Source organism: Microtus oregoni, unplaced genomic scaffold (genome assembly GCF_018167655.1).
Source record: "Microtus oregoni isolate MIOR12 unplaced genomic scaffold, Mior012 000001F_ref0000356, whole genome shotgun sequence".
Taxonomy (NCBI): domain Eukaryota; kingdom Metazoa; phylum Chordata; class Mammalia; order Rodentia; family Cricetidae; genus Microtus; species Microtus oregoni.
This window is the reverse complement of record NW_024543060.1, coordinates 18,372,595-18,387,344: the sequence shown is the minus strand read 5'-3', so window position 1 is coordinate 18,387,344 and position 14,750 is coordinate 18,372,595. Positions and strand designations below refer to the sequence as shown.

At 39.9% G+C, this 14,750-nt stretch overlaps 1 protein-coding gene across 1 annotated transcript in view; it reads right to left on the bottom strand.

The window, feature by feature from the left end:
• The window catches only part of LOC121460305 (protein SGT1 homolog), a 33,454-nt gene that overhangs the window by 16,027 nt on the left and 2,677 nt on the right, over positions 1-14,750 (bottom strand). The window contains exons 3-10 of the mRNA XM_041670638.1: positions 10,842-10,932; positions 9,464-9,533; positions 8,706-8,776; positions 7,685-7,738; positions 7,203-7,219; positions 4,482-4,513; positions 1,981-2,077; positions 638-745 (exon numbers count right to left, since the gene is read on the bottom strand). Of these exons, the coding sequence (XP_041526572.1) occupies positions 638-745; positions 1,981-2,077; positions 4,482-4,513; positions 7,203-7,219; positions 7,685-7,738; positions 8,706-8,776; positions 9,464-9,533; positions 10,842-10,932 (540 nt within the window). The remainder of the gene's footprint in view (positions 1-637; positions 746-1,980; positions 2,078-4,481; positions 4,514-7,202; positions 7,220-7,684; positions 7,739-8,705; positions 8,777-9,463; positions 9,534-10,841; positions 10,933-14,750) is intronic.

Below are 14,750 nucleotides of genomic sequence, written 5' to 3'. Positions count from 1 at the left end.
TCAAGTGCATGCACCCCAACACAAATACACACATACACTCAAGTGCATGCACCCCAACACAAATACACACATACACTCAAGTGCATGCACCCCAACACAAATACACAAATACACTCAAGTGCATGCACCCCAACACAAATACACACACATACACGATTTTTAAAATAGATGTTAAGGTGTTTGCTCTGCATGCATGAGGACACAAGCTTAGACTCCCATCAGACACAGACAATGCAGCTGGGTCATTTGCCCTTAATCTTAGAGCTGTTAGGGCAGAAACAGGCAGATTCCAGAGGCTCACAGGTCTGCCAAGCTAAATAACTAAGGGAGCTGCAGTACAGTCATAGATCCACCCTATTATAAAAAATAAGGTGAAGAGCAATAGAAAAATGTAATTAAAAAAAAACTTGGTTCTTATTTACTTATTCCTTTTAACTTAATGTGTGTCTTAAAAGGAGCTGCAAGATTTACAATGTAGACTTGTGGGAGAGTACTTGCCGAGCACACAAACCCTGGGTTTGACCTCTAACACACTGGGGAGTCGGGACTACACACCTACTGTACCTGGACGATCTCATCTACCAGGGTCTGTCTTGCAGATACTACTATTTTAGGTTACAGTTTCCAACTTGCTTACCTTTGTTGAAAGCACTTTAAACGTGCTCTGCTCCGGTACTACAGGGTGAAGCAACCTCAGCTTCAAATTGTAGTCTTCTCCAGAAGGAAGTTTTACCAAAGCAGATAACTAATAAAAACAAAGTTGGCATCACATTTTGTAAATGTACATAAAATTTCAGCACTGTTGCAGATTAAGTTTTCACACAGAAAGATTTTTTGCTTTAGTGTGCATGGGCTTGTTTGTTTGTGTGTACCCTTCTATACGTGTCAAATCATGATTGCGGAGTCAAGTGACAAGTTTCAGGAGCCTATCTTCGCCTTCCACCGTGAGGATCACCAGGATCAAACTCAGATTGTTAGACAAAGAGCGGCCTTTGCCCACTAAGGTCTCTGGAATGTCAGATTTAGGTACTTCAAAGTTGTTTTTTGTCCACATGGCATCTTTCATTTGGATTCTCATATACAGAACCAAATGGCAGAAAAGAATATTACATAGTATTAATTACAGATCTAATTACACATACCCAACATCTAATCAAGAAAACATAATACATAACAAAGTAATATAACATACAGTATTTAAAATTTTGCATGCCTGTGCAAAATGTTACTTCTACCACACTACTGTTCTTAAATATCTATCATGAGGAAGGAAAGCTATTAAATCATATTAATTTGATATAGCTAATAATTTTAAGACATGTATAAACCCCATGCAACTAAACTTTTTGTGTGGTGGTGATGGATAGGTGGGTGGTGGTGATAAATTAAACCTTTTTAAAGTTATCCAGTAAGTTTAACCAAGCATGGATCTTAATTATGTCGACCCAGTTCTGCTTTACCCTGCAAATCTAGCAGAGGATGCACAGAGAAGCCAGTGATGGTGGTATAAATTCACCATGTACTAAGTGCACAGCAACATACACTCTAGTGTCAGAGGATGCACAGAGAAGCCAGTGATGGTGGTATAAACTCACCATGTACTAAGTGCACAGCAACATACACTCTAGTGTCAGAGGCAGGAGGATTACAACAGGTTCAAGACAAGCCGTGTCTACATAGTTCAAATTTTTAAAAATTTCAAATGAGCTGAGCAGTGGTGACCCACACCTTTAATCCCAGCACTTGGTAGGCAGAGGGAGGTGGATCTCCATGAGTTCCAGGCAGTCTGGTTTACAAATGAGTTCCCAGATAGCTAGAGCTGTTACACAGAGAAACAGCTTCCAACTTTATTTAGCATTTCTCATATTATCTCAAGAAGAAATGGAATATATCTAATAAACTGGTATAAACTGTTCTGCAACACACTAAACTTATAAATAGTATTTACTCTATATAATATATAGTTCAAAGACTAATTACCTCTTTTTCTGAAAATTCCACATTTACATCATTCTTCTGAATATTCTTGATCATAAGTGTAATGATTACTTGAGATTCCGTTTGATACCAGTCATACCTATTTAAAGGAACATATTCATATAATTTCTGATTTTCTTAAAGTTGTTTGTCAAATTAATAGACTGATAAGTAACAAGAGCTCCACCTTGAGGAAGACAATAGCAAAGCAGCTGTAAACAACTTCAGAGGCAGAGGACAGGCTGGCACAAATCTCTCATCTCCTAATACTGCTGTGCTTAAGCTAACACAGAAGAGGAAATTTTAACAGCTACCAGTACTGTCATTTCCACCTAATGCTAACTAACTTAAAAAAAAAACAGAGATTAAGAACGCTAGCTCATGAAAATGAAGCAATCAGCTTCTGAATCAATCAGCAGCATTGATACAGCGGTCACAGATCAACCTGGGTCAATACTCTAAGCTCTGTTCACTGAAGATGGGAACAAATACGAGGAGGAGAAAGAAATGAGTACAAATTACACAGATCCCCCACAGTGCCATCAAATTATACACCTTTCTCTTTAACTCAATGTTTGAGGGAAGACCAGTGTGTCCTCCCACAGTGAAAGCTCTGAAAATGTGGACGTTCACACTTCCAAACCAGACTAGACTATCATCTCCCAAATACAGAGGGCAAAGCTATTTATCCTGCACTATTATATTCCTAAGAACAGGGGAAGGGCCTGCCTCACAGGATACTTATAAATGGTTTGGAACTGCCACATAAAGCATCTTGATTCAAGAAATGCACTTCAAGGGTCTCAGCACACACCGCACAACTCAGTGATGGTGCAAAGTGCTGCAGCAAACCATCACGTGTTTCTGTTAGAGTCTTAAGAATACAAGAGTGGGAACTGGGATTGGTGTGCAAAATAAAAAGTTAGTTTGTTTTATTTTTTTTTAAAAAATAATAAGTGGGGGGAAAAACTAATACATGTTATTTAACCAGGGCTCACAGAGACTGAACCAACAACCAAGGAACCTACATGGGACTGACATAGGCCCTCTGCATATATGTGACAGCTGGGTAACGTGGTCTTCTTGTGGGACTCCTAACACGGGAGCAGGGCTGGCTCTGACTCTTGTGCCAGCTTTGGGGACCCCTTTCTTCATGCTGGGTCGCCTCCTCAGCCTTAATTTGAGTAAGTGGAGGGACCTAGTCTTAGTGCAGCTCACTATGTCACATTCGGTTGATCTCCATGGGAGGCCAGAATAGAAATGGAGGAGTGGGTGGGTGGGCATCAAGAAGCAGAGGGAAAGAGGTGATGTGGGGGAAGAGGAGGGAGATGAAACTGCAGTCAGGGTGTACAAAATAATGATAATAAAAATATTTTCTCAACAAAAAATTAAAAAGTACAAGTTGTTATGTGTTATGTTTATTGTGTATGTTGAATGCATGTATGCATGTGGCTGAGTGTACGAGTCTATGTGTGTGTTGCCAGTAGTTGGGTGGCTTCCCCAATTATTTCCTACCTGATTTTCTGTTTTTTGGTTTTTTTTTTTTTTTTTTTGTTTTTCAAGACAGGGTTTCTCTGTAGCTTTGGTGCCCGTCCCGGAACTAGCTCTTGTAGACCAGGCTGGCCGCGAACTCCCAGAGATCCGCCTGCCTCTGCCTCCCGAGTGCTGGGATTAAAGGCATGCGCCACCACCGCCCGGCCCTACCTGATTTTCTGGAACGGGTTTCTCACTAAATAGCTAGGCAAGCTGGCTGGCCAGTGAGCTCCAGGGATCCTCCTGTCTCCATCTACCCAGCACTAGGATTACAGATACATGCTGCCATCACCAGTCTTTTTTGTTGGTTTGTTGGTATTTTGTTTCTGTGTGGGTGATGGGGATCCAAATGTAGGTGCTCAAGTTTGCATGACAAGCTCTTTACTAAGCCAAAGTCAAACCTTGCTACTCACTATTGCTACTCACTACTAACTTTGAACTCAGGTAGAACATTCCTATGAAAAACTGATCCAAGTAAGAGGACAGGGACTTATATTTGTCCTGCCTCTTATAGTGTGAACAACAACTCACCTACATGGCGCTTGCTTAGAATGATGAAGCCTTTGCTAGTCCAATCTCCAGCAGCTCTCTCACAGGAGCGTGCGCGCACGCGCACACGCGCGTGCACACACACAGACAGACATATGATGGCAGATTACAATTCTGGGTAGCCTACCACTTCTTTACATATTTAACAGTATCAACTTAACTGGAAATAGCTCTCCTTAATACACAGAAAGGCAACATAATGTGCGAGCAAGCTAAGCAAGTTTAGAAATGAAAGCTGCTTGAATTTATTTAAATGTTAATACTAATTAGTAGACAGCCTTAAAATACAATTCTTCATAAAGACATAACAATTCAAAAACATTTAAAATGACACAGTGCGACTCTGCCTTCTGTGGAGATGGAGTTTTCTTTAAGCACATTACCAGGCACTGCTTTATAAAAAAAAAAAAACCAACACTTACTTGATTTTCGACTGAGTTCTCTGAGATGCAGACTGATTTTGGCAAGGTGAAAGAGAAAGATTTTTACACATTAGTTTAGCAATTACACTAAAAATTCATACATTATTAATTCATAGCCCAGTGGTTCTTTAATATGGAAAAAGTATACAGTGTTGTGATCTTGGCAGGCTGCTTGGATGGCCTGCCTCACACAGTGAGACCCTGCCACAACAAACAGTAAAACTTTCTACAAGAATGACTGGGAAAACTGTATTTGTGTAGTATTTCCAGTTATAAGATACAGAACTCAAAACTCAGCAGGTTAGCATTTTGAAGACCATTTTAGCCTGATGTGGTAGCAGCACACACCTGTAATCCCAGCACTTGGGAGACAGGGACAGGAGAAGCAGGAGGTCAAGGTCATCCCCAGCGACAAAACAAGTTCAAAACCAGCACAAGCTAATGATATCTCATTATCTCCATCTCAAGAAAGATAAATCATTTTTAAGAGACCGTATAACTTCAGCCTCAATTACAACGTCAAATGCTTGCTGCTCTAGAAACAGTAAAGGACCATCTCAATGGTTAGCTTCAGAAGAACATTTCACTCTAGGGCATCTCTGCAGCATAGTCTGACCATTAGAAATAATAATTCTTACTTCAGGCAAGTCTCATTCACAGACTAGGCTGGCTGACCTCCTTCCTGATCCTCCTGCCTCCACTCCCAGCCATCGAAATGAGAATTACCCAATCCATACCACTGATAAACTATATGCTCACTAGTCAAGGCTATGTAAAGTAAAGATGATGCCTGGGGTCATGGGAGACCTCTGAATTGTCCCTAAATGAGAAAAGAAGCAACCAAAGAAGTCAGTCAAACCATTCAAGAGGTATCCAGGACACAGGTGCAAACACTAACTAGAACAATTACTATTTAGCCTGGAACCAGGACAAAAGCAGACTGAATCCGGGCAGAAGGGATGGTTCAGCAGCTAAAAGTACCGGCTGCTCTCCAGAAGACCCAGGTTCAGTTTGCAGCACCAACTGACAGCCCACAACCATCTGTAACTCCAGTACCAAGAGAGCCGATGCCCACTTCTGGCATCCAAGGGTACCAAGTACATACGCGGTGCGTATACACATACGTTTAAAAAACTACAGACACACACACACACACACACCCCAAACCACATCATGGCAGAACACACTAAAGCTATGTACCATTTATTACTGGACCAATGAGAATTTGTTATGTAAATATCATTCTGTTATTCACAGGCTGAACAGTTTAGACACAAAGTATCTTCAGATCCCAAAGGTTACATTTATTGGATGGCACCACTGGGGGAGGGAGGGCCTGGCTAGAGGAAAGTCACTAGGGATGAATTTTTTGAAGGTTGTATTGGGAACCCTCTGCTCCCTTTTTCCCTGCTTCCTGATCACCCTGCTGTAAGCAGCTATGATTTGATTATCTCCCTAACCAGATGAGTAACACTGCGCCAAAATAAACCTTTACCCCCTCAAGTCGCTTGTCTCAGTCATTGCAAGAGCCTGGCCTACACACAAACCTAAACTAAGGTCTGAACAAACACTACTGGCAGGTGAATCAGGAAGTCAGCCTGTCAAGACCGCGCCTGTCAAGACCGCGCCAATCGGTTCCTTAATTACCACCCAGGCACCTAGGATTAAGGGGAAAACACGGGTGTAGAGAGATGTTTGAACAGGGCTTCAATTTTGGAAACTGTTCTAAACTTTACTGGTATACACGCACTGCCTAATGCTCCCACTGTCGGAAGCAGATTAGCTCTGTTAGACACAGTTTATACACAAATAAATCTCTCAGAATAAGTGGTTTTCTCAATCTCAATGTAATTTTGGAAACTTGAGATGGAAATCTTTCTTAAAAGAAGAATGAGCATCTCAAAAAGGTAATTATCCATAAAATGAGTTATACACACATTGCCCAACTCTTGTGATTTTACTTCTTGACTATGTATGTGACTACTACGAAAACGGGATGCCATAATTTAACTGCACTACATGAAAGTCTAAACTGATGAGAAACAAAGTGGACCATGGGACTTAGAGAGATGACTCAGCAGTCAAAAGCACTGACTGCCCTTCCAGGGGACTCAGGGTCAATTTCCAGCACCCAATGACAGCTTGTCACAACCTGACAACTCCAGTTCCAGGAATCTTCTGACTTACACACATACCACACATATACATGGTGTCCAGACATACACACGGGCAAAACACTAATACACATAAAAGAAATTACTAAAAATTAAATTCAAATATTTGTTACTTTTCCTTACAATGACACTGTAATTTTTAAAAAAGATTTATTATTCATTTTTGCTGTTCATCGCATGTGAACAAGTGTACTAGGAAGCCAGAGGGCATCAAATACCTTGAAACTAGAGTTACAAGTGGCTGTGAGCTACTTCATGATGATGACAACTACTTAACCTAATAAGTTGTTGGTATTGGTAAGAAAATGATAGGAAATAATCACCCTGATCACACAAAAAACCAATTAGCTTATATTATGTCCTAACTTCATTAAGACAACAGTACTTTACATGATTATAAATTTACAGTTTTTACTTCAAAATGAATTATTTCAGATAACTAAAATTTAAATTGAATTGTTTAATAAGAGCTCATCCCAAACCCTGGCTTAAATATATTTGATTAAGTTTAAAGACTAAGTAAAACGTGAAGGATGAGTGGACTTACCACTTCAGATTCTGATCCTAAAAAAACATAAAAAAAGGAAGCATTTTCAGGTAACAGTAAGTTTGTAGGCAAAGATATAGATATTTTTACAGCAAACACATCAATCAAGAAAGTTAATTCTTTTTATGTATTTCAAATGTAACAAATTGTTACCCTTGGATCAAATTGTTTTCATTTTGCATCCAGAAATTACTTCAGATTCCTTCATTATCTTTTACTGGTGGTAACATAATACTTTTGGCCAAGCAAAACCATCAAATTTTCCTTCTGACTTAAGAAGAAAAAGAGGGTCAATCGGAAACAGACTATTATTGGGGCTGGGGTATAACTTAGTGGTAGAGCAACCACCTGACCAGCATGTACAAGGCCATGGGTTTGATCCCCAGAACCAAGAAAAAAAAATTAAAATATTTAAACAAACAAACAAACAAAAAAACTTGAAATGTTTATTTTTAAAACAAAAACCTACCCAACATACTTACCATTCTGAGTCTCCTGGCACCTTTTAATCCAGATAGCAAAGTTTGCATCTGTACCTGGAACAAACAAGCAAACAAACAAAAAAACCCTGAATGTAAAATCCCTCATGTGAGCAATGTAACATATTTATTCTAGCTGTCCACTATGTCCAAAGTAGTGCAGGAACTGGGAAATGAGCAGTCAAGAAAATAGACATTGCTACCCAGAGTTCAGCAACCACAGTGATAAAGCTCTACTGTAATCACGGGCTTACCATTAGCTCTTCATCTAGCTTTAACTAGTCAATCTCTCCAGCTTGTCAGTAATCTACATTTCCTGCATCTACCCTGATCTTGAACTCTCTCACAGGGCAAAGGAGGCTTGAAGAGTCCCAAATCCTCCTTCATCCTGCTCTACAATACAGCTACCATCTACCTGTCATTTCCTGTGATTCTGTCCTCAGTACTTCATACATTAACAGTCACATCTCCAAGTTACACAGTATCCAAGAAACTAAACATACATAGTGAGCTATATATTTATAGAGAACAGAGATGTGAATGAAATAAAAAAATTATTTACCTCTGAAGATCTAGAACAATATCTAAACAGCTACTATGCCCAGTAGAAGGTGCTAAATATTAGGTGATCAAAGCAAAAATTTACTAACTAATCTGAAAACACAACTGTGTTTACTTTTTCGGTACAGGGTTTCTCTATGTAACCTGGCATTTAAAGGGTTCTAGGGACCCAAACTCCAGCCCCTTGCTTGCACATTATGCGCTTTAATGGCTAACCCGCTCGTCAGAGCCTGATTGTGGTTGCTATTGGCAAAGCTGATCTGTGCCTGAAACACTAAAGTAAGGTCAATTTAATCAAACTTTAAGTGAATTCAAATTCTAAAATCAACACGAAATAATGTTAAAAGAAAGGAAAAGGGTAGTATTGGGTTTCTGGGACAGTAAGATTTTTAACAGAATTTAGTTATGGTACCTAGGATACAGAAAGGTTATTCATTTATGAAAATGTATTTCTAATACTTACTGTCTAATTTCTGTCCTTCTGCAAAAGTGTCTAAAGCAGAAGCATAGTCCTTTTCATGGTATTCACACATCCTGGAGGAGAACATTAAAGTCAGGTTAACACCACGCACATGAAATATGAAAAACAGCCATCTTTTTGTTTTGTTTTGTTTTTTGAGACAGGGTTTCTCTGTATAGTTTTGGAGCCTGTCCTGGAACTCACTCTAGACCAGACTGGCCTCGAACTCACAGAGACCCACCTGCCTCTCTCTGCCTCCCAGGTGCTGGGATTAAAGGCGAGCACCATCACTGATCAACAACAGCCTTCTTTCTAAATAAAGGCACCTTTTACTTTCCAGATGCTGAAAGAGAATTCCAATATATGCTAATATGCCAGAAGGTCTTTTTAGCTACTGTAATATCTAGTGTAATGTTCATTAAAACTCAATTTATTCATTTCAGAACAATCATACAAAATCATTAGCTCAGTTAACTAAATCATGCTTATCAGTAAAAACAAGCAGTGCTTAAAAACAAACCACACAGAGCACGTTTTGTTCGTTATTCCATGTGGCTCTGACAGAGGACACCCATCAGTTCTTCACACTCTGTGGTTACTCCAGTCATCGTCACATTAAAACCATACATCTTCTCACACTTCAGTTAAAATGCTAACTGAAGTCAGTATTGTGTGGCTACAACATATATAAAGAGCTTATAACAAATTTACTCAACAAATCAATACCTGTAGTAGCCCAAACCCAGGAGTTAATTACATACCCTTTCCTAAGGATAGCAGTAGGATTGTTAGGATTGAGTTCAAGAGACTTCTTTACATCAGCAATACCATCTAAATATGAAAAGAAAAGGTTGCTTAGTCAGGTGTTTACAGACCTAGCAAACACCACACACAAACGTGAATCAGGGACAACACAATGGCTCAGCAGTTAAGAGTGCCTGTCGTCAAACTGGACAACATAAATCCAATGCCCAGAGCTCACACGGCACGGTGAGAGTGGACTCCAAGCTGTCCTCTGCCTTCTACATGTGTACTGTGGCACTCATAAGCTGCCATGCAGACACAAATAAATAATGTAAAACAAATATATCAATATTTTATTTTAACCTCTTAAATTGTTGAAAGACAAATGGCTTTAAATAAGGAGAAACTAATCCAAGATAAAATGTACTTGTGATATCTAATATCACATATCTTCCTTGTGATCTAATATTTGACTTCCTTCTTTAAAAAGAAATGTATTAAATTGTGTGTGTGTCAATCTGTCTGTCCACAGAGTTTAGATCACAGGGAGGCCAGAGATCCACCTGCTGGAGCTGGAGTTATCAGCAGTTGTGAGCAGCCTAACATTGGTGCTGAGAACAGAACTCATGCCCTCTGTAAAGAGCAGTTTCCATTCTTTTAACTGCTAAGGCCTCTTTCCAACCTGCTTTAGCTTTTCTCCTTAAAGCTCATCTGTCATCAGTAAATAAAGCTACGTCCCAAAGCTCATCTCCTATTCTCATTAACAATATACGTAACACTGAATTCTTGCCCCCCAGCCACGCTCAAGTTTTTAAAGGCACATAACTCCAGAAATAATTCATTTTTATTAAAAACTGCTAGCACAAGGACTATAATTCAAATAGTGTATTAATAAATAAAGCATTATTCATCACTGAATACAACCACAATGAATGACATCTTCATAAATTCTGTCCACTGAAGAAAAGACATCTGTAACTGTTAAATCAAGTTACTCAGCAGGTTTATCCCATGAAAAACCATGTTAAAAATCCTCAAAGATGATGCTGGGAGATGGCTCAGCTGGGGAAGGCCTTCATTTGCAAACAAAGACCTAAGTGCAATCCCCACTACCCGCTGAAAACTCCAGGTATAGTCACTTAGAATTAATCCCTGGAGGCTCACTGGCCAGCAGTCTAGCCTACCTGGCGAGCTCCAGGCCATTGAGACATCCTGTCTTAAAAGAGACAGACCGCTTTCCCGAGTGCACCCAAGGTTATTCTCAAACTTCACACACGCAAGTGTGAGCACAGGCACACATGGACACATCCACTAAGACTCCATTTCGATGTTCTAACTTGCACAGAATTTATAAGTAAACTACAGACTGACAAGATAGTTCACAAGAAACGTTACCACGATATTTCCCAAGAAGAATGTGACAATAAGCTCTCTGACAGTAATACTGTGCATCGTCTGGATTCTGTTCCAAAGCCTTAGTCAGCTCCTACAAATACAAACAATGGAAGGTCAGTAAACAGTGTGTAAAGCCATCAGATTCTAATGAAAACATAACTGCAAATCAAATAACCTGTGAACACAAGCTATTTGGAGAAAAAGGGAGGAAACAAGTTTAGAGCTTGTCACTATTAAGAATCACTATTTCCCACTTTAAGAGTTCAATAAATAGTAATTATTATCATCTCATTTATTCCAAAAAGGTCAGCTGATACACAGACCAGCTCAGCTTTCCTTCTCATTTGGAGAAGGCCAAAATACTATGTAGAATTTGAGGAGCCCAGAAAATGTAAAACTCGCTGGGTGGTGGTGGCCCATCATGCCTTTAAACCCAGCACTTGGGAGGCAGGGACAGGAGGATCTCTGTGAGTTTAAGGTCAGCCTGGTCTACAAAGCAAGTTCCAGAGCATCCAGGGCTACAGAGAAAGCCTGTCTCAAAAAGAAAAAAAAAAAAGGAAAGAAGGAAACAAATGTAAAGTTATCTAACTTAAAAAGGAAAAAGAAAATTAAAGACAAAAAACAACCTTAGAAGTTCAATCTAGAGTTCACAGGGGTTAAAAGAATGAGTGAACATACAACCAACTGGCAATCCCTATCAATTCCAGAAAACCAAAATAGGTTACAACATTCTACTCAAAGCCCAGATAAAATCCCACAGACAACTCAGTAAGAGCTAGCATTAGAGAGATGATAATGTTCACTGCCCTGGGTAGTCACAGTAGTCACACAGCAGTTGGATCATTAACAATGCAAGAAAACATCACATGTCAATAAGGCCAATGCCAAGTGCAGACTAAAACACTGATGCTCTGTTCAATGCACCCACGCACTAGCTTTTATAAAAGATGTATTTAAACAGCCACTAACCGTGGACTCGTTTAATCTGATTTCCAAACCAATGTATACCAGAAAATCAAAATAGACCTAAAACCAGAATGGGTGGGTGATAGCTTGATTGCGGGAGGGCTTGCTTCGCATGCACAAGTCTTGGGTTCAACCCTTGGCACCTACAAAACTGGATGCGATAGCATATGCCAGTTATCCCCGTGCTGGTGAGGGAGTTCAAGGTCCTCCTCTGCTACATAGCAAGTTACAGATAAGCTTGGTTTACACGAGACCTTGTTTGGCAAAAAAATTAAACAAATAAACCAAAAAAACATACCTATAATCATCCACTTCGAAAGTACTACAAGAATCTAATCCAACGAGTAACATCAACCCCTTTGCTGTGTCTCTGAACAAAGCTTTCCAACTATGTCAAGCAAAAGTCTAGGTCCTTCCACAAAGCTCTTCTTGGCAGGACATCCTACAGCCTTATATCTCTAACACTGTCTTTATTACTCTTCCCCCAGCTCATTCATGTCCAGCCAAGATCACCAAGCAGCCCCTAAAATATATTGCTTCATCTGTGGGTTGCAACCACCTTAGGGGTCAAATAATTTTTTCACAAGGTCACCAAAGACCATCGGAATACAGTGTTTACATCACGATTCATAACAGCAGCAAAATTACAGTGAAGAAGTAGCAACCAAAGGTAATTTTATGGTTGGGGGTCACCACAACATGAGGAACTTTGTTAAAGGGTCAAAGCTTGGGAGGACTGGGAACCATTGGACTAGAGTGTTCTCTTTCCAGGGGGATACAGAAAATTCATTTTCTTACTTTCGTAGTGTCAGAACCTAGCCAGAGACTAGATTCAAATCCAGGTCTGTCAAGCCCCAGAGCGGACTTCCAGTCACTGGACTCCAAGCTTCTCTCACCAACCTCACCTGCATTGACATTTTCTAAGATTTTGAAATCCCTAGGTTAAATAAATCTTGTACCTAATTTTCAAAACAATTTTGAAAATAGCAAATGAGCTGGTATAGTGGCACATGCCTTCAATCCCAGAACAGGGGCAGCGGCAGGGATCTCTGAGTTCTACAGCAGCTAGGTCTACAGAGAATTTGAAGATGGCCAAGGCTTACACAGAGAGATCTTGTTTCAAAAAGTCAAGAGAAAAAGAAAAGGAATATTATAACCAAAAAAGTTTTGATGTCAAGATCAAATTCAAAAAAGTATTTTTAAACATTATATAAGACATAACCCAGACAGCAGGTTGAAGGAAAAATATTTTTAATATAGACTTTTTTTTTCCTATAAAGATGGCTCAGTAGGCAGAGTGCTTCCCTACTGGATACAAAACCCATCTTACACCTGTAAGGATGGCCAAGATCAAAAACACTGATGACAACTTATGCTGGAGAGGTTGTGGGGAAAAGGGAACACTTCTGCATTGCTGGTGGGACTGCAAGCTGGCACAACCCCTTTGGATGTCAGTGTGGTGATTTCTCAGAAAATTAGGAAACAACCTTCCTCAAGACCCAGTAATAGCACTTTTCGGTATATATCCAAAGGATGCTCAATCGTGCCACAAGGACATGTGTTCAACTATGTTCATAGCAGCATTGTTTGTCATAGCCAGAACCTGGAAACAACCTAAATGCCCCTCAATCGAAGAATTGATTAGAAAAATGTGGTACACTTACACAATGGAATACTACACAGCAGAAAAAAAGAACGACAGCTTGAATTTTGCAGGAAAATGGATGGAGCTAGAAAATATTTTGAATGAGGTAACCCAGACACAGAAAGAAAATTAACACATGTACTCACTTATAGTTGGTTTTTAAACATAAAGCAAAGAAAACCAGCCTACAAACCACAATCCCAGAGAACTTAGACAACAATGTGGACACTAAGAGAGATTTACATAGATATAATCCACATGGGAAGTAGAAAGTAGAAAAAGACAAGATCTCCTGAGTAAATTGGGAGCATGGGGACCATGGTGGAGGGTTAAAGGGGGAGGGAAGAGGCAGGGAGGGGAGCAGAGAAAAATGTAGAGCTCAATAAATATAAAAAAAAATTTTAAAAACGGTATTAACACAGGATGCATGGGGAGTCAGATGTTCAAGGTCATTATCAGCTACACATGAGTTGAGTCTAACCTGGGATATGCAAAACCCTGTCTCAATAAATAATTAAGACTTTGAAACTGGGGCTGGTAGGCAAGCTACTTAGCATACATGAGGACAGGAGTTCAAATGCCAGCAAGACTGTCAAAAAAAATTTTTTTCATTAAGACTAGCTCTTAGAACTCGAGACCAGCCTGGTCTACAGAGCTAGTTCCAGGACAGGCTCCAAAGCCACAGAGAAACCCTGTCTCGAAAAACCAAAAAAAAAAAAAAAAAAGACTAGCTCTTAGTAAATTTTCATTTATTTATTTATTTATTTATTCATTTTGGAGACAGGATTTCTCTGTAGCTTTTGGAGCCTGTCATCTTGTAGACCAGACTGGCCTCAAACTCAGAGATCCGCCTGCCTCTGCCTCCTGAGTGCTGGGATTAAAGGCTTGCGCCACCAGCACCTGGACAAATATTTAAAATTTTAAGCCCTTGTAAAATGCTAATTAAGGTTCAAAGAACGTCTGGGTAGTCTCCAGCTGGCTCCTCCTCTTTTCCCCAGGAACGGAGCTACTTTCTAAGCCCAGAAGACAGCATCATTTCATTAAAACCATTCAGCACTGCTAGGGAGGAAAACACCAGAACTGATCAGAACTGATCACCACACGGCTATCAATCTCAGCAGAGCTCTCCACAAAGCTCCTTCCCAGTCAACTACTAGTTGGTAGAGCATGTGTCCCCGATCCTCTCCCGGCAGATGACCTTGATCCCTTGAAACCAGACACCAGTAGCTCCCAAGCTTTTTTGCTTTGAGCAAGGTGATAACCTTTTCACTCTTTGCTTCAACTCCCTACTGAGCAAA